Below are 18,241 nucleotides of genomic sequence, written 5' to 3' on the forward strand. Positions count from 1 at the left end.
TTCTGGTGCTGCCTCAGGGGAAGGATACAGAGAAAAGGGAAGTGGTGGCTTGGGGAGCCCTGGCCGAGAGGGTCTGGGGGGGAGGAGAGGGAGCTTGGGGGCACAGGGACTCCAGTTCTGGCACTGAGGGGGGGGGCTAGGGGTGACCCTAAGGGGTGGGAGCTGCTTTGGGGGTTCACAGGCACAGGGGTGCAGGGACAGGGCTGAGCACACATGGGGCATGGCTGGCCTGTGGGCCCTGGTGGGGGGCGGCAAGGGGGGCACAGAGCTGTGGGATAAGAGCAGCAGCTGCCTCTGAGAGCCCAGGGCCAGGTCTGGGGGGCAGGACAGGAGGTCTGTTCGGGGGGAGGGAAGAGCAGAGAGCCTGCCCGGGGGGGAGCAGCAGGAAGGAGCTGCCACAGCCACACTTGGGCTTTCGTTTCCCCATCCTGGCCCCAAGCTCAGTGCAGCTCTGACCCTGCTGCCACCGCGGCTCTGCTCGCTGCTGGGGACATCCCCCCCTGCGCCAGGTCCCCCTCTGCCCCTCCTTGGCCCGGCTCAGTCCCACCCCGGGCAGCCTGCCCCCTGCCTCGGCACCGGGCTGCAGCATCTGCTGCGACGCTGCTGGGAAGCCCTTCGGGACCCCAGCGGTTACCTCGGAGCTTTCCCTGGCGGCGGTGGGGAAGCCTCCAGCTCCAGCTCCCAGCTCGACAGCAGCTCCTGCTCCCCACCCTGGGCTCCCCCAGCAGAGGCCATGGCACTGCTGGCAGTGGCCTTGCACAACCGGCTGCAGGCAGGGGGAGGCTCTTTCAAAACCTGCTTCTTGCGAGGCTAAAAGGAAGCTGCAGGCTTGGCCTCGCTCCCCGGCGCTGCTGCAGGGCCACACAGCCTCCTGCTGCGGCTGCAGCCATCACTGCACCTCCAGGGTGACCTGAGGCACCTCCAGGGTGACCTGGGGCACTGGGCTGGCTTCCTCCAAGCTCTTGTGGAGCCTTCCCATTCCTTCAGCCTTTCTGGATGGCAGCTGCTGATGGCTGCAGCCCCCAGCCCCAGAACCCCAGCACGGAGGGGCTGGAAGGGAACCTCTGGAGGCTCATCCAGCCCAGCCCACAGCAGCTTGCCCCAGAACACGATGGCCAGGGGGGGTTGGAAGCTCTCCCCAGGAGACCCCACAATCTCTGTGGGCAGAGCCCAGGCTCCTCCATGGTCTCCTCAGGGTGGTTTTTCAGTCCTCATTTCCCAACCAGCCCTGAGCCCACTGCTGGCTTGGTGTCTGCTGGCCCAGGAGGAGCTGCTGCCTCATGCTGGAGATGATGGAAGCCCCTCCTGGGGCTGACTCATGCTGGAATCCAGCACCACCCTCCTGGGGAGGATGTGCAAGACTCTGGGAGGTGACAGCCTGCCTCGGTGCCCCCCACACACCCCCCTCCCACCCTGCTGCCAGCTCTGCTGCCAGAGCTGCTGCTCTGTGCCCCAAGCTCAGCACAGCCCCTGCCCAGCAGAGCCTGGCTGGGCTCAGTGGGGCTCCTTCAGCACCTCAGCCACAGCTCTGATGGTCTTACAGGTTCTAAATCAGGGACTTGCAGCCAGCCTGCACTCAGCAGGGACATCCCCACCCCCAAACCACCTGAGCTGGGATGGTGCCAGGGATGGGGCAGCTGCCACCTCTCTGGGCAGCCTGGGCCAGAGCAGGCTCTCAGCACCCTCAGGGTGCAAAATGCTTCCCCTAAATGTCCCTCTTCCAGTTCCCCTCTGGGGGTGGTGATGGCAGCTGGGCTAAGGAGCAGGAACACCCTTGCAGGGGGGACCAGGGTGTCCCCTGGGGCTGGTGGAATGGGACAGGGTCCAAGAGGGTCCAGGCTCTGGAGCACTGCCCCTGCCCCTTGGTTCTGCTGCAGTGCTGCTCCATGCCTCAGTTTCCCCAAGCAGAGCCTCAGTGCCTCCATTCCCAGGCTGCTCAGAGGGCTCTCAGCATCCCCCAGCTCCCCAGCAAGCAGGGGGTGAGGAGCTTGGCTCTGCACCCTCCAGCCTCAGGGCACCCTTGTGAACACCCTATCAATAATTAATAAGCAATTAATAGCAGTGGCAGCTTGGCACCACCTGCTCATCAATCATTGATTAGTGATCAGCAGGGACCTCGGTGCCCACTGAAGGCTTCAGCATAGTCTGCTGAGGCTTCTGCAGGGCTGGTGCCCAGCTGAGGGGCTGCAAACCCCAGCAGAACTCGGGGGGGGGGGGAGGGGGGGTCAGCATCTGCCTGGACCCCAGGACTGCCTGGGGCTGGAAGCAGGTCTGGAGAGGACAAATCCTGCACCTGGGGCAAGCAGCTCCAGCCACCCCCTGGCAGGTCCTGCCCAGCTCCATGCTCACCCTCAGCCCTGCTTGGGCCCTGCCTGCTGAATTTGGCTCTCTCTAGCTGAGGCACAGGGAGGACAAAAGGGAAGGGGGAAAAAAGCCACCAACAAAGTAGCCCCAGAAACCTCCTTGTTTGTTTTCCTCCCCCCCAGCAAATACATTTCACATGCTTGGTACATAGAAAACGGTGCCAGGCCTGCAGTGCCCAAACCTGCCTCTGCTCCTGGCTGTCAGGGTCTCTGCCCCACCCCCTCCCCACCCTCCCACCACCCCCTGCTAAAAAACCTCCCCCCCAGACACCGACCAAGGGCACAGGGGTGAGGCCGGGGGGACCCCAGCAGGACACAGCATGCACGGCTTGGGGAGGGGGCCCAGGGCATGCAGAGACACCACTGCACCCCTGGGGCAGGGGAGGGGGAGATGGGGAGCACCCCCCAGGCTGGGGAGCATCCCCCAGGCCGGAGGCCAGACCCTGGCAGTGACTGACTGCAGCCCAGGCAGCTGGCACCAGCCTGGGGAGCACTTTGGAGAGAAGGGCTGGGTGCTGAGCCCCTTGGGTGCTGAGCCCCTTGGGTGCTGAGCCCCTTGGGCACTAAGCCCACGAGGTGCTAAACTCCTTGGGTGCTGAGCTCACTGGGTGCTGAGCTCACTGAGTGCTGAGCCCCTTGGGTGCTGAGCCCACTGGGTGCTGAGCCCCCCTCGGGGGGGGGCCCAGCCTCTCATGGCCCTGGAAGACTTCTCCCTTGGAAATTGATTGAAAGGAGAGGAAAAGAAGAGAAGATTTGACCCAAACAACTCAGCCACAAGAAAAGAGAAGCAGCAGGACCCAGCTCCAGGACCCAGCTCCAGGACCCAACTCCAGGACCCAGCTCCAGGACCCAGCTCCAGAGAGGTTTTTCCAGAGTCTCTTAAAAAAAGGAAGGGAAGGGAAAGGGAGACCCCAGGAAGCAGTTTTTTTTGTGGGGTTTGGTCTTTCCCCAGGCCCCAAGGCTGCTGATCTCTTGGCTGCTTGCATAGTTGGTGGCTACACAGGGAGCTCCTGGAGCTGGGACAGCCTCTGAGGCATCCCAAGGGCTCACCATGGAGCTGGGACAGCCTCTGAGGCATCCCAAGGGCTCACCATGGAGCTGGGACAGCCGTGGTCATCCCTCCCTCCCTCCCTCCCTCCCCCTGCAGTCCAGGCGGTGCTGACTCTGCTGACCTCCAGCCTTGTCCGCGGCCACATCCCAGCCCCGAGACGCTGCCCAGGGCTGGCTGCCAGCCTCCTGCCACAGCCATGCCCGGGGCCGGGCAGCAGGCAGGCGGCAGGCAGCAGCTTCCCCTCCGCGGAGGGAGGCTCAGATCATCTTCATGTTGAACTTCCTGGCCCCCCCCTGGCCGGCGGTGGCCGCGGGTCCATCCACCTTGCGGAAGGAGTACTCCACCGAGAAGTTGTTCTTGTGCTGCCCCCGGCCCCGGCTCCAGACGAAGAGGAGGAGGAAGCAGAAGAGCACCACCCCCAGGAAGGTGATGCAGCCCATGGCGGTGGACACCAGGATGGTCTTGAGGTCCAGGGTGAACTTGAGCAGCACCTGGGTGTCGTTGTGGGCGGTGTCGTTGAAGTCGGCGGGGTCCAGGCTGCGGTTGGCAGCCCGGGGGCCGCCGGCCGGGCGCCCCTGCACGGTCAGGGTGGCGAAGTAGGTGTCGTTGCCCCCCGCGTTGCTGGCCACGCAGACGTAGGTGCCGCTGTCCTGCACCTGGGCGAAGCGGATCTCCAGCGTGCCCCCGGGCAGCACGGTGGCCCTGCCGGTGCTGCGGGCGGTGATCAGGCGGTGCTGGGGGGACACCCAGGAGATGGAGGGGTCGGGCTCGCCCTCGGCGCGGCACAGGAAGCTGACGGCCTGGCCCTCCCGCGCCGTGACGTGCTGCAGCCGCCGGTCCCGGATCCGCGGCCGCCGGCAGGTGAAGAACTCGAAGAGCACCGAGTCCGGCAGGTCCCGCAGGGCGCCGCCGCGCAGCTGCGGCGGGGAGGAGCAGACCGGCTGCTGCCCGTCGAAGTTGAGGGTCTTGCGGCGCTGCAGGACCCACAGCAGGCGGCAGTCGCAGGCCAGGGGGTTCCTGTCCACCCGCAGCGTCTCCAGGGTGTTGACCGAGTGGAAGGTGCTCTCCTCCAGCGTGGACAGCAGGTTGCCCGAGAGGTTGAGCAGCCGGATCTGCCGCAGGCCCCAGAAGGCTTGGGGCTCCACGGAGGCCAGCAGGGCGCCGGCGATGTGCAGCTCCTGCAGCCGCACCAGGTCCCTGAAGGAGCCGCGGGGCAGGGCGCTGATGGGGTTGAAGGAGAGGTTCAGGTAGCGCAGGTAGGGCAGGTTGCGCAGCGCGGCGGCGGGCACGGCCGTCAGGTTGGTGTAGGTGATGGAGAGCCAGGTGAGGTTGAGCCCCTGGAAGCTGGTGGGGGAGACGTCCTCCAGCAGGGGCCAGTTGTCGATCTCCAGCTGCAGGAGGTTGGGCAGGCGCCGGAAGTTCTGCTCCTCCAGCGCCGCGATGCTGAGGTGCCGCAGCCGCAGCACCTCCAGGTTCTGCAGGTGGGAGAGGGACTCGGCCGAGAGCGAGGTCAGGTTGCACCTCTCGATGGTCAGCTGCTCCAGCCCCAGCAGCCCCGAGAAGGCCCTCTGGGAGATGTACACCAGGTCGTTGTCACCCACCTCCAGGCTCTTCAGGTTCCTCAGGTCCTGGAACATGTAGTCCAGCAGGATGACCAACTTGTTCTCGCTCAGGTCCAGCAGGGTCAGGTTGCTCAGCTTGGTGAAGACCCCCGGGGGGATCAGCTTGAGCTGGTTGCCCCTCAGGCGCAGGGTCTGCAGGTGGAAGAGGTTGCCGAAGGCGCCGGGCTCCACGTTGGAGATGATGTTCTCGCTGAAGTCCAGCTCCTCCAGCAGGGGGTAGGGGGACAGGTCCCCCGGGTTCAGGCAGCGGATGCGGTTCTTGCTGAGCTCCAGGATCTTGGTCTCGCTGGGGATGCCCTCGGGGATGGAGGTCAGCCTCTTGCGGTGGCACACCACGGACCGCAGCTGGGGGGCGCACTCGCAGCGGGCGGGGCAGGAGGCCACCCGCGGGGGGCGCGGGAGGAGCAGCTGGAGGAGCAGCACCGGGAGCCAGCATCTCATGGTGCAGGGCATGGTCCTAGGGGCTCACTACCATGCTGCCGTGCGCCTGGGGGGGACAGACACCGAGTCAGAGGGCGGGGCGGGGCGGGGCGGGCTGGCAAGGCGCCACCCGGCCCCGGGTCACCGGCCCCGGGAAACGCTCCCGGAACCAGCAGCCAAGGTGCTGGTGGGGTCCCGGCGCCCCCAGGGAGCTCTCTGTGCCTCTTCCTAAGCATCTAAGACCCCCCCCAGTGAGGCCACATCTGGCGTCCTGGGTCCAGCTCCGGGCTCCCCAGCTCAGGAGAGGCTGGGAAGTGCTGGAGAGAGTCCAGCAGAGGCTGCAAAGGTGCTGAGGGGCCTGAGGGGCCTGGCTTCCGCTCACCCTGTTGCCCACCTGGACCCCCAGATCCCTTCCCACTCCCACAGCTCAGCCCCCAGCCCGCACTGGTCCCTGGGGCTGGCCCTCCCCAGCTGCAGGACTCCACACCTGCCCTTGTTGGATTTCTCCCTGCTCCACAGCCAGAGCAGGGCAGCCCCCACCCTTGGGTGCACTGATGGAGCTGGGCACGGCCCTGCCACCCTCAGCACACCCCAGGGAGGAGGGGGGGGATCAGTGGGTGCTGGGTGAGTCCTCTCCCAGCAAACCCAGACAGGAGCTCTGGAGCAAGCAGCTGAGATGGGCTCTGCTCCTGGGGCTCCCTGCCTGCTCCAGGACATCCTGCAGCAGCCACCCCGGCTGTGAGCACCTTGAGTGCCCTGCAGGGCCCCCCCGTGCCCAGCTGGGCCGGGGAGCAGGCACAGGAGCAGGGAGCTGAGCCAGGCCGAGCTGTGCTGGTTATTAATAGCTCCTTGCTGCCCCGGGGAGCCAGGCCAGGGAGGGCTCCACTCCAAGCCTCTTCTGCACACTTAATTTACTGTTAAAAATAACAGGCTGCTGGGGAAGGCAGCCAGGCAAGCCCTGTGGCACCACGGGGGGTGCAGGCCACCCTTGGCCACTCCTGAGCCCCCAGGAGCAGCCTCCTTCCTTCTCTCCATCCCTCCCCACTGGGATGTGTGGCTCCCAAACCTGTTTTGTGCCAGCCCCCAGCAGCAGGGTGGTGCTCAGCCCTTGCCTGACCCAGCTCCCAGCTGGGGTTTCTGCTCCCTCACACCACCACTCCTTAGAGAAGGGCACCACTGGCCCCAGCCCCCTGCCCCCCACAGCTCCTTCAGCTCCTGCTGAGCATTGCTCAGCTCCCCTCTGGGGCTGCTCTGCTCCAGGCTCAGCCCCAGGGCTCTCAGCTGCTCCTCCCAGAGCTGCTCCAGGCCCCTCAGCAGCTTTGCAGCCCCCCTGGGCTCTCTCCAGCAGTTCTCTGTCCCTCTGGAACTGGGGAGCCCAGGACTGGACCCAGCACTGCAGCTGTGACCTCCCTAGGGCAGGGTAGAGGGGGAGGAGAACCTCCCTTGACCTGCTGCCCACAGTCGTCTTCATGCCCCCCCGGAGCCCCTTTGGCTTCTTGGCCTCAGGAGCACACTGCTGGCTTGCAGGATGTGAAGTGGTGCTGCTGAGCCCTTCCCCACCCCTGCTGAGCCCTTCCCCACCCCTGCTGAGCCCTTCCCTACCCCTGCTGAGCCCTTCCCCACTGCTGCTTGAGGCCAAGCCTGTGCCACCCCTCCTTGGTGCCCAGCAGCACCCAGGGGAGGTGCTGGGCAGACCCCCAGGTAGAGAGGGAGCAAAGAGGACAGAAGGTGGTGCTGGGACCCTCACTTTGCCAAGGCACAGCCTTTGGGGGGGCCAATATCAGCACCCCAAAGGAGAGGGGACAGGGAGGTGGCAGTGCCAGCCGCTCGTGCCAGCAGGTGCCAGGCTGGGCACGAGAGAGGACACAGCTCCAGCAAACACCAGCAGTGGCCAAACGCTGCTGGAATCACCCTGAGTGATGCCTGCTGGCTGCTGCCTGCCTGTTCCATGGCACTCAGCCCTGTCCTGGCACAGAGCTGTCCCAGCTGCCTGCCCACAGCCACCCTGCCCCCCGTGCCAAGCTCCGTGCCAACGTCTCCAGGACAGGCAGCTCCCCCCAGGGCTCTGCCACACAGACAGGGGCACTGCCCAGCTCACTGGGGGCTGTGCCAGGGTCCTGGCAGACACCACTGTGCCATGCAGCCCTGGATGGAGCATCCTGTGCCAGAGCAGGGCCACTTCCCTCAGCTCATTGCCAGCTTGCCAGGGCTGCCCAGGGAAGTGCCAGGCTCTCCATCAGCACAAGCTCCAAGTGCCCCTCCATCCTGGGGCATCAGCTGGGTGAGATCTAGATTGGCAGGGAGAGGAATTCATCCTGGGATCATGGAGCTGGGCTGGCTGGAAGAGACCTTCCAGACCCTCATGAGCCCAGCACTGCCAGGGCACCACCAACCCCTGGCCCCCAGCACCACAGCTCCACGGCTTTGAAGCACCTCCAGGCTGCCCTGGGCAGCCTGGGCCAGGCCTTGGCACCCCTCAAGGAGAAGAAATTGTTCCTCATGTCCAACCTAAACCTCCCCTGGGGCAACTCTTGTCCTGCTACTTGAGCCCTGGGGGAAGAGACCAACTCCCACCTGGCTCCAGCCTCCTCAAGCAGCCTTGAAGGCTCAGCTGGGGCTAGAACCACCCAGAACTGCTGGCATGGGCTTGGGGCAGGGGTTGGGCACCCTGGATGCAGATGCAAACAGCTCTGCCTGCTCCCCAGGGCACTGGGGCCAGCTCTGTTCAGGATCTTATCAGGGAGCTGGACCAGGGGTCAAGGCTCCATCAGGAAGTTTGCTGATGCCACCAAGTTAGGTGGCAGTGTTGATCTCCTTGAGGGCAGGGAGGCTCTGCAGAGGGACCTGGCCAGGCTGGATCCATGGCTGAGGCCAAGGGGATGAGCCAAGGCCAAGGGCTGAGTCCTGCACCTGGGTCACAGCAACCCCAAGAAGGCTCCAGGCTTGGGGCAGAGTGGCTGCAAACTGCCTGCTGGGAAAGGCCCTGGTGGGGGTGATGGGGATGGAGAGGAGCTGCAGGAGCATCCCTAGGACCTTCCCTGGCTGTGGCAGTGACACCTGCAGGGCTGCTCCTCTGCTTAGGGCAGCAGAAACAGCTCAGCTTACAGCGGGGAGCAGAGGAGATCGATCTGGAGCTGAGGCATAAGCAAAGAGGCAGGGAAGAGGAGGGTCAGAGCAGGCCAGGGCTGTCCCCATGCCTTGCTCTGACCAGGCTCCACTGATGAGGCAATTAGCAAACCAAGCATGAGGACAATGCAGCTGAAACAGGCAGGAGGAGGAGGAGGAGAGAGCTGGAGGGGGTCATGAGGAAGGAAAATCAATCAGCAGCCCTAATGGAGAATTATCCAGCAGAGAGTTGCTCCTAATCCCATCGGATTGTTTGGCTGGGAAACAAATTCTGCTGGCTCTGCCAGGCTGCAGGCACCCAGGGCAGGCTTTTCTGGGTCAGCAGAGCTGGGGCAGGCAGGAGGGCAGAGCTGCAGGAGTGGAGGGCAGAAGCAAGCAGCAGGAGGGCATCCAGCAGGCTGTCCCCTCGCACCACGCTGCCTCACCCCTCCAGGACCTGCCCCCAGGACCCCCCCGGGCAGCAGGCTGCACCCCCAGGCACAGCAGAGCCCAGCAGCAGTGCTGGATCCCCCCAAGGCACAGCAGAGCCCAGCAGCAGTGCTGGATCCCCCCCAGGCAGCAGGCTGCACCCCCAGGCACAGCAGAGCCCAGCAGCAGTGCTGGATCCCCCCCAGGCACAGCAGAGCCCAGCAGCAGTGCTGGATCCCCCCCAGGCACAGCAGAGCCCAGCAGCAGTGCTGGATCCCCCCCAGGCACAGCAGAGCCCAGCAGCAGTGCTGGGACCGCTGCTGCTCCTGCTGCTCATCCCCCCCCGGGTCCCTCTGGAGGGGTCTCACACAGGAGCTGTTCCTGAGGACTTGCAGGAGCAGGGAGGGAAAGCCTGGAAGGGGAAGGCTCCGTGTGAGGAGCAGCCTGCTGCTGGGGCACCGCAGGGAATGCCCCAGGCAGGGCCTGGAGGGGCTGCTGCCCACCCGGGAAGCCCTCCCAGGGCAGGGATATTTTGGTGCCTGGCAGCTGCTGCGCCTCAGGCACCTCCTGCTGCTCAACAGCCCCGGGTCCTGGGGCCAGCTGAGAGGATGCTGGAGCAGCAAGGCTGAGCCAGCTGCCAGCAGAGGCAGGAGTTGGCCTTTCCACCCAGCAGGAGCCAGGCCTGACCCCCCCTGTGGTCCCAGCCCGGGGCCTCAGCATCCACAGCGCTCTCCACTCTGCCTCCCACGTGGGAACTCCCAGGCCTGGCAGGAGCTGATGGAACCCAGAAAGGAGGATTCCCTAATGAGCTGAGACACCAAGGAGACAACTCCAAAGGAGCCACCACTTATTTTTAGAGGCAGCCTTCTGATTCCTCCAGCACGTGGCCCTGGCAGTGCTGTGCAGGGCTGCCACAGATTGGCTGCAATCTGCTCTCCCTCTTGACAGACAGCCTGTCTGAGTCTCTATCTCCACAAGATGCTCCCAGGAGAGCAGACATTTAGCCAGGACCACGATGTACAACACCTCTGAAAGGTCACTGCCTCTGCTAGGGAACGAGGTGCAGAAGCCACTTAGCAGCACCGGGGGCCCTGGGGAAGGCTTTTAGGATTCCAGCAGCATCTTCATTTCTCCCCCGAGGTGAGGAACTCCTCTGGAACTCGGCAAGGGGGAAGGAGGGCAAGTGGCTGCCACCCAGCTGCAGCCACCAGCCAGCTCCAGGTCCCAGCTGCTGGGAACCATGGGCAGGGACACCTCCCACCAGCACAGGCTGCTCAAAGCCTCATCCAGCCTGGCCTGGAAGCCCTGCAGGGAGGAGGCAGCCACAGCCTCCCTGGGCAGCCTGTGCCAGAGCCTCCCACCCTCACTGTCCAGACTTTCTTCCTCCTCTCCAGTCTCGATCTGCCCTCTCCCAGCTTCAATCCATGCCCAGGCAGAGCACTGTCCCCCAAGGCTGGAAGCATCCCTGTCCTGCAGATACATCACCCCAGGAGGCTCCCAAGGAGCAGCAGGGAGAAGATGCCACCTGGCCACACCTGCAGCTGGGCAGCTGGGTGCCAGATGAAGGGCAGGAGCAGGCTGCTGACGGAGCCCAGGCTGTCCTGAGCCACCTTTCAGCAAGCTGATTGCTGCTGCTCAGGGGTGTGCAGAGCCCCAGGGCTGGCACACACACAGCCACCCCCTGCCCAGCCCCACTGCCAGCTGCTGCCCCACAGGCTCTGCCCCAGCACAGCAGCCCCTGGGAGATTTGGTTGCTCTTCAAGCTCTGTGATGCTGCTCTGAGCTCCTCGGGGGGCTGGCACACAAACCACACCAGGATCAGTGTCTCCAGGTGCCAGCACTGGGATCTCTGATGGCAAAGTCTATTCTTAACCCCTTACCTGGGTCGTGGAGGCACCTAAGAGCCTGGTCAGCAGCAGCACTGTGGTGCCAGGCGTGGTCCCAGCAGTCCTGGCCAGCTCCTGAGGGCTCCCAGATAGAACAACTCTCTCCAGGCTGGAGCCTCAGAACAGCCTCTGCTCCTGCTGCCTTCAGCCATGGGGAGGGCTGCAGGGTGAGATGGGAGCTCAGCTTCCCCCCAGAGCAGCAGCCTGCAGCCCTGGGGCCAGCTGGTGCCAGCCCACGGGCACCACATCACTCAGAGGCTTTAGTTCGCCCAGAGCCGTGGGCAGGGGCAGCAGACTGACAGAGCAGACTGACAGACAGATGTCTGCTGTGAGGAGAGGCAGCCCTGGGTGGAGAACAACCCAGTCCCAGCCTTCCCTGCACCTTCCAGCTCTGCTCAGCACCAAGCCCCAGCCAGGTGTGCTCTGCTCACAGAGAGGTTTGGGCTGGAGAAGCTCCCTGAGAGCCTCCAGTCCAGCCACAGCCCAAAGCCCTCTGAGAGCCTCCAGTCCAGCCACAGCCCAAACCCCCCTGAGAGCCTCCAGTCCAACCACAGCCCAAAGCCCTCTGAGAGCCTCCAGTCCAACCACAGCCCAAAGCCCTCTGAGAGCCTCCAGTCCAGCCACAGCCCAAAGCCCTGAGAGCCTCCAGTCCAACCACAGCCCAAAGCCCTCTGAGAGCCTCCAGTCCAGCCACAGCCCAAAGCCCTCTGAGAGCCTCCAGTCCAACCACAGCCCAAAGCCCTGAGAGCCTCCAGTCCAGCCACAGCCCAAAGCCCTCTGAGAGCCTCCAGTCCAGCCACAGCCCAAACCCCCCTGAGAGCCTCCAGTCCAACCACAGCCCAAAGCCCTCTGAGAGCCTCCAGTCCAGCCACAGCCCAAAGCCCCCTGGGGTCTCCCAGCCCAGCAGCAACCCAACCCCACCCTGGCCACCAAACCATGGCCCCAGGTGCCACAGCCACAGGTTTCCTGAACCCCTCCAGGGCTGGGGACTCCACCACCCTCCTGGGCAGCCTGTGCCAGCCCCTGACCACTTCTTCCCATGAAGAATGTTCTCCTCAGCTCCAACCTGACCCTCCCCTGGCACAATTTCAGGCCATTTCCTCTCCTCCTATCCCCCAGGTCCCACACAACCTCCTGGAATCTGCTGGGAGCATCAGGATCCCGCAAGAGGACAGGGCTCAGAGGTGCCCGAGGTGGTGAGAGGGACCACGATGGTTTCAGAGGTTTCTTTGATCCTTATCCTATTAAACATTTTCCCTTCCCCAGAACCTCCTTCAGCTCTCCCAGCTCCCCTCCAGCAGCAGGATCTGGGAGGAGCAATGAATATTTAATAGGAGGGGGTGGTGGGGAGAGGGAGACCCTGAGGCTAAGGGATAAAACATTGATCTGTTAACTACCTCCCATCAGCACAAACTCACAGCTCAGAGGGAGGAGACCACCCCAGGGACCACACAGCACCGAGTAGGGACCGATGGTGCCAAGACCAGCTCCCACTCAGGCTCACAGCTTCCCCTTTCCTTCCCGACGTGGTGGGGCAGGATGGGTGCTGAGCACCAGCAAGCTGCAGATGGGGTGGGTCCTGTTCGGGGGGAGGCTTCCCTGGCCGTGCCACACTCACCAGGCCATGGCTGAGGTGGGTCTGGCCAGGCAAGACCCCACAGAGGCCACCGCACAGGCAAGGGGAACCCTGCAGCCCTCCCCCCTGCACCACCACAGGTTGTCCCTCTGCAGCATCTCACAGCTGAGCCTGGTCCCCTGCATCCCCTCGAATCCTCCCTGGGCTTGCAGGGCTGGGGCTGAGGATGCCCAGCTCTGCTCCTGGCCCTGCCTCCCCGGCACACAGCTCAGCCTAAATATAGCCCCTGGTGCTCCTTCCTTGCAGACAGAGCCAGAGCTGCAGGGCAAAGTCCTTTCCCATGAACTCACTGCTGCTTAATAAAGCACAAAGCCTGTGAGACCTCACTGCTGGGAGCTGTCATGTTCAGCCTCAGTGGCACTTGTGCCTCGCTGCTGCTGCTGCTGCTGCTGCTCCTCTGCCTGGCTCCTCACGAACCCAACCACCAGCCCTGCTGCTCCAGCTCTGAGCTGGGACACAGCTTTCCAAACCCATCTGAGGGATGGGGGCTGCAAAGTGCAAGCCAAGCTCAGGGTGGCATGGCAATATAAAGTAAAACCGAGGGGAGGAAGGCAGGGAAGCAAGGAGAGAGCTGGGCAGAGCCAGCTGGTGCTGGAAGGAGGAGGAGGAGGGCAAGGGCTGGGGTCACAGCTGGCTTCACCACTTGGCATCAAGCTGCTTGGGTCAGATGGATGCTGCCCCTGCTCCCCAGCCTGGTACCCGGGGTGGGGGAGAAGCTCAGGGATGGCCTCACTTGGCCCTCAGGTCCCTTCAGTCCCAGCTGTGGGATTTGGTGCCTGAGGAGCTGCTGGTAGTGGCAGCATCCCACGGGGGCTGCCCACGCCGCAGCCAGCCGGCGGCAGGGGAATTACTGCTGCCCACACATGCCCACTGCCATCCCCAGGGCCGTGCCAGCAGCTTGCTGCCAGCCCGGGGGCTGCCAGGGCTCCTAACTCCTGCAGCAGCCCGGGTCCTCCTCCAGCTGCCTGCTCAGGGCAGCTTTGGCTCTCCCTGAGCAGCGAGAAGCAGCTCCCCGGCGGGGGAGAAGCAAACGGCAGAGGAGCAGCAGAGAGCCGGCAGCCAGAAGTTGCAAAAATCGATTCCAGCCACATCCATTTAAGGCTTTTAAACTGTGGCTGCAAACAGGAGCCCCTCTGGAGCGCGGGGCTCCAGGTCTGAGGGACCCCTGGGGCCGTGCTGATGCTGGGAGGCACAGCCCAGTGCTGCGGCTTGGGCCCGGGAGCGAGGAGTGAGTTGTCTGTGCTGCAGGGCTGCCACAGCTAACCAACCCAGACACTCCCGAGCAGAAACCCACCAAAACCAGGGGAAAGAGAGCCCCTGGCCCTGCAGGGAGAGAGCAGCAGCAGCAGCACATCCCCTGGAAGGTCTGAGCCTGGCAGCAGTGGGAAGTGGTGCAGGATCTGGCCGTGCCTGGGACACCTCCTGGCTCGGCCACCACTGAGTGCCACACTCAGCTGCTTCCCACCCCAGGCATCGATGCCAAGGGGCAGCCCAAGAGGGGTGAAGCACAACCCAGACCCAGCTCCCTCTTCCCAGTGGGGAAGGATAACACTGAACTCTGCTGGGTTTTAAGCCAGGGCCCCCCAGCTTTTCATGAAGCTGCTTCCCCATGCTGCTGGGGGGAGGTCTGCCCCCTGCTCTCGGGGTCCTCCAGCTGCTCTGCAGGCTGGGCATGGGAGAGCTGCACTGGGAGAGCATCTTCCTCTGAGCTCAGCTCAGCTGAGGACCTGGGGAAAGGCTGCAGACTCCAAATGGGACTCTTGCAACCTCTGAAAACCATGACAGACGTGGCAGGGGTCAGAAGCCTTCCCCTGCTGCTCCAGCTGAGACTTCCCCCCGGCCCTACCAGGCCCCCAGCAGCAAGAGGCAGCAGCTCTGCTCCCTGCCCTCCACAGGAACACCAGCACTGAAAACCTGAGCTCAGAGTGACCTGGATCAGTCACAGGCTGGCAGCTCCCCAGCACACCCTGCATGGTTCTGCCCCATGCAGGACAGGTGCCGCTGTCACACCTAGAGGGTGCAGGGAGCTGCCCCCCAGCCACCCTCCTGCAGCCTAAGGGATGCTGAAGGGCAGAGCTTTGGGGTGCAAAGCCCCAAGGCCTCCTCCTTTACCCAAGAGGTTAGTGTGGGGTTCACCACCTGCATTTTTCAGGCCAGCAGCAGAACCTGGCCCTGGGTTTAAAGGCCCAAAGGGCTGTGTGGCACCAGGCAGCCACCTGGCTTGCTGGCAGCTGTTGGACGACTCAAGAATCAGAGTTTTGAGGGGGTTTAATTCCTTGTGGTCTGCTGCAGAGAGGATTGCAGGAGTTTGCCCTCTCTGGATGTAGCTTTCCTCCTGGGGTCTCCCCAGCAGCGGGGCTGGGCCTGGCTAAACCACTGGGGTGGTCTGCTGGAGGCAGGGCAGGCAGCACACCCCAGGGGGGGGCGAGAGCTGGCAGCACCACATTGGCAGCACCATGCTGGCAGCCAGGACCAAGCCACAACACTAAGCAGCAAGTGGGAGCTCTTTGCAAGGCCCAGGCTGCTCCTCACCGAGCAGCCCCCAGCCCTGCTCCATCCCCTGGGGGTGCAGCCTGCAGCAGACGCCCTTTGTTCTGGCTCCAAAGGCACACTCCGGGCGCTGCCAGGCTGCAGATCCTCGCTCTGAGCTGCTCCCAGCCCATTCTGCAGGAGCTCTGCCTGCTCCTGCTATCCTCTCTCCTCCTGTTTGCTCTTCTCTCCTTCCCAAACCCCTCGTCTCAGGGCAAGGCTGGGCAGGAATTTAACGAGCAGCTGCTCTGCAATCGCTGCCGTGCGCGGGCGCCGTGGGAACTGGAGCACCTTTTGTCGGGTTTTAGCTCGATCCAGCTTTGCAAGTGGATTAAGAAACTGGCACGAAAGTCCCCGGGATCGGGAGCAGGAAGAGCCAGGCTGCCGCTGCCGAAGGGCGACAGGAGCCGTGCCTGCTGCCCGCTCCGTTTCCCCCGGGGCACGTTCGCATCGAACCCAAACCTGTGGTTTCTGGCAGGAAAATTCGCCGCGGCCGAAGCCCGGGAGGGATGCTGAAGGCAAGGGGCAGGCAGGACCCCCCTGGGGTGTGAGCAGCGAGAACCTGCAGCGCTGGGAGGGGGGAGAACAGGAGCGAGGAGGGCTGGGAGCAGACCCTTGCTGATGCCCGGCGATGCTCAGACCCGCTCGGGGCTGCCAGGGAAAAGCTTCGGCGGCGACACTGCGGAGCCCGGAGCCCCGGGGCCGAGGGCAGAGCGCTGGAGGATGGTGCTGGGCAGGTCCAGCCTGGACCTCCCGGTGCAGCTCTCCGCCTGCTTGAGGCCATTGAAACCCCGGCACCGCCGAGCCCCCGGTAGGGAACGGAGAGGCCTTTGCAGCCCCGGGCTGCAGACCCCCGGCCGGGCAGACCCCAGGGGCAGCTGAGAGAAGGCGGCCCCGGGGGACAGCGGCGGCTCCGCAGCCACCCCCCGCACCCACGTGTGTGCCCCGCCGGGCTGGCCGGCTGGCTCCGGTTCGACCCGCTTCGGCCCGGTACGGCACAACCCGGCAGCGTCCAACCCCCCCTCCGTTCCCCGGGACCCCGCACTCACCGCTCAGCTCCGGCTCCCGGGCTGCTCATGTGGCGGCGGCGGGGACAGAGCCGCAGCCCCGGGGGCGGTGCGGCGGCAGCGGCGGCTCCGGACAGACCCCAACGGCTCCAGAAGGATCCTGGACAGACCCCGGCCCCGGCGGAAGGACCCCGGGCCGCCGGCGGCGGTGCCGGCCGTGCCGGTGCCTCTCCGCCGCTGCCCGCCCCGCCTTGGCCGTGCGGCGGCGGCAGCGGAGAGGGGGCTAGAGCCGCCCCCCGCGCCCCCCGCCGGGCCCGGCCGCGCCGCCCCGGGAGCGCGGAGGAGGGACGGGAAATGGGGACGGGGACGATGCGCGGCCCCGGGCTGCGCTTGCGGGCGGCTGGGAAGTGGGCAGAGCCCGCGGGGAAACGCAGCGATAGGGCACGGGGGGTCCCCTCCCCGCTTTGCTGTGCCCAAAGGGGAGGGGGTCCCCTCCCCCCCACACAGACAGCCTGGCTTCCACCAGCCCAGGGTACCCTGCGTGGGGACCCCATCCCCACACCGGCACCACCAGCACCCTGTCTGGGTGCACACCAGCACGACTGGGGACCCCGACCCCGCGGCAGCATGACCAAATACCCTGCTGAGGACCCCAACCTCACACCAGTGTGCACAGGTACCCCCCAGCACCCTGCCTGAGCTCCCTCAATCCCATGCCAGGTACCCCCACACCACCCTTCCTGGGGTCCCCCAGCCCCACACCAGTCTTCTTGCATCGCCCCCAGCCCCATGCCACCCTGCCTTGGGAGGGGGTCCAGGTGCCCACCTCCCTGTGAGCAACTCTCTGCCCTAGAGGCTTACTCCATGGAGCTGGTTCTGGACCAGCACAGCCTTTCCCCCCCCACATCCCCGATCCAGCAGGGAAATTGGGACAAACAGGGCACAGGCAGCACCGTGGCCCCAGCAACATCCCCCAGCCGCGGCCAGGCTTCGTGCCCCCACGGTGGGCTGCTGCTGCTGTCCCTCGTGGCGGTGCCAAGCTCACAGACAGGGCCCTGAAGGTGCCATGCTCACAGGAGAGTAACTGCACCCCACCCCCACCCCACATGGAGACGTTGCTCACCATCAGCCATTCCTCCTTGGAGCTCTTCCTGCTCCAGCTCAAGCCTCCCACAAACGCAGCTGATTTGGTTAATTAGGCTTTGGGGATGAGCCAGGCCAAGTCCTGCTTCCTTCCAGGGCAGAGCTGTTGCTCTTCTCCGTTCAGGGCTGCTTGGTCCAGACTGGCATCACCCTCCTGGGCACAGGGGCTGCCGAAGCAGGGCGTCCTGCACCCTTCCCTGTGGTGTGACAGCCAAAGGGCATCACCTGAGCGATGCCATCACACCCTCTGCATCTGGCAGTGGCTCTCCAGCAGGGCTTGGCAGCCTCTCCTCCATCTCATGGCTGGGGAAACGGAGGGAAGGCTGCAGGGGGCAGCGGCAGGGGGCAGCGGCAGGGGGCAGCGGCGGGGGGCAGCGGCGGGGGGCAGCGGCAGGGGGCAGCGGCAGGGGGCAGCGGCAGGGGGCAGCGGCAGGGGGCAGCGGCGGGGGGCAGCGGCGGGGGGCAGGGGGCAGCGGGCAGCGGCAGGGACTCCTCGGCCGCCTCAGGCGATGTGCTGGCCTGGATCAGCTCCCTCTGGGCAGGATGCTGCCAGGGGAAATGCCACCAGCCTGGGTGCCTTCTCCCTTCCACTTGCAACTTCCATCCCTTGCTGCAGCCCAGCTCCTGCGCTGCTGGAGATTTCTGGCTGCCTCCTGCTGCTGCTTTTGCTCCGGGATGTGGATTTATCTTTTCATGGCAGGCTCAGGCACCTCAGCCTTTCCCATTGGACTCCCATCCCTCATCCCCGGAGCTGCAGCTAAGACCCAGGACGCTGACACGGCTGTGAAGGAATTTCAGCGCTGCTTTAACCGCTAATCATCGATCTGCTTAATGAGAGCTGAACGCATCCCAGCGTGAGCGTTGCCACTGCTGCAGCTGATGTATTTTTAAGAGGCTGGGGAGGAGGAGGGGGCAGGGGGGGGAGCAGCAGCCCACGTTTCACTTCAGTTCCCCAGGATGAAAAGGTGTTTCTGGCTAATTTGAAGCGAGTCACTAAGCTGCTGTTTCGAAAACACAGAGGCAATTAAGCAGCGCCGCCCCCTCGCCCCC

At 64.8% G+C, this 18,241-nt stretch overlaps 1 protein-coding gene across 4 annotated transcripts; it reads right to left on the minus strand.

Annotated features, from left to right (window-relative positions):
* Positions 1-3,620: 3,620 nt before the first annotated feature.
* LINGO3 (leucine rich repeat and Ig domain containing 3) lies at positions 3,621-17,427 on the minus strand. Of its 4 annotated transcripts, none has more exons than XM_054175100.1 (3): positions 17,172-17,427; positions 10,871-11,036; positions 3,621-5,523 (listed from the first exon to the last, which is right to left on the minus strand). In XM_054175100.1, exon 3 carries the CDS (start codon positions 5,487-5,489, stop codon positions 3,672-3,674), a length of 1,818 nt encoding a protein of 605 aa, XP_054031075.1. In that variant the 5' UTR covers positions 5,490-5,523; positions 10,871-11,036; positions 17,172-17,427; the 3' UTR covers positions 3,621-3,671. The 4 variants fall into 4 exon arrangements, with proteins under 4 accessions (XP_054031075.1, XP_054031074.1, XP_054031076.1 ...); XM_054175099.1 differs by lacking the exon at positions 17,172-17,427 and adding an exon at positions 16,091-16,404; XM_054175101.1 differs by lacking the exon at positions 10,871-11,036.
* Between the last annotated feature and the right edge of the window lie 814 nt (positions 17,428-18,241).

This window comes from Dryobates pubescens, chromosome 31, assembly GCF_014839835.1.
Source record: "Dryobates pubescens isolate bDryPub1 chromosome 31, bDryPub1.pri, whole genome shotgun sequence".
NCBI lineage: Eukaryota > Metazoa > Chordata > Aves > Piciformes > Picidae > Dryobates > Dryobates pubescens.

Bases quoted from the DNA above. Each gene is read 5' to 3' on its own strand.
- LINGO3 (XM_054175101.1), bottom strand. From the start codon at position 5,489: ATGCCCTGCACCATGAGATGCTGGCTCCCGGTGCTGCTCCTCCAGCTG.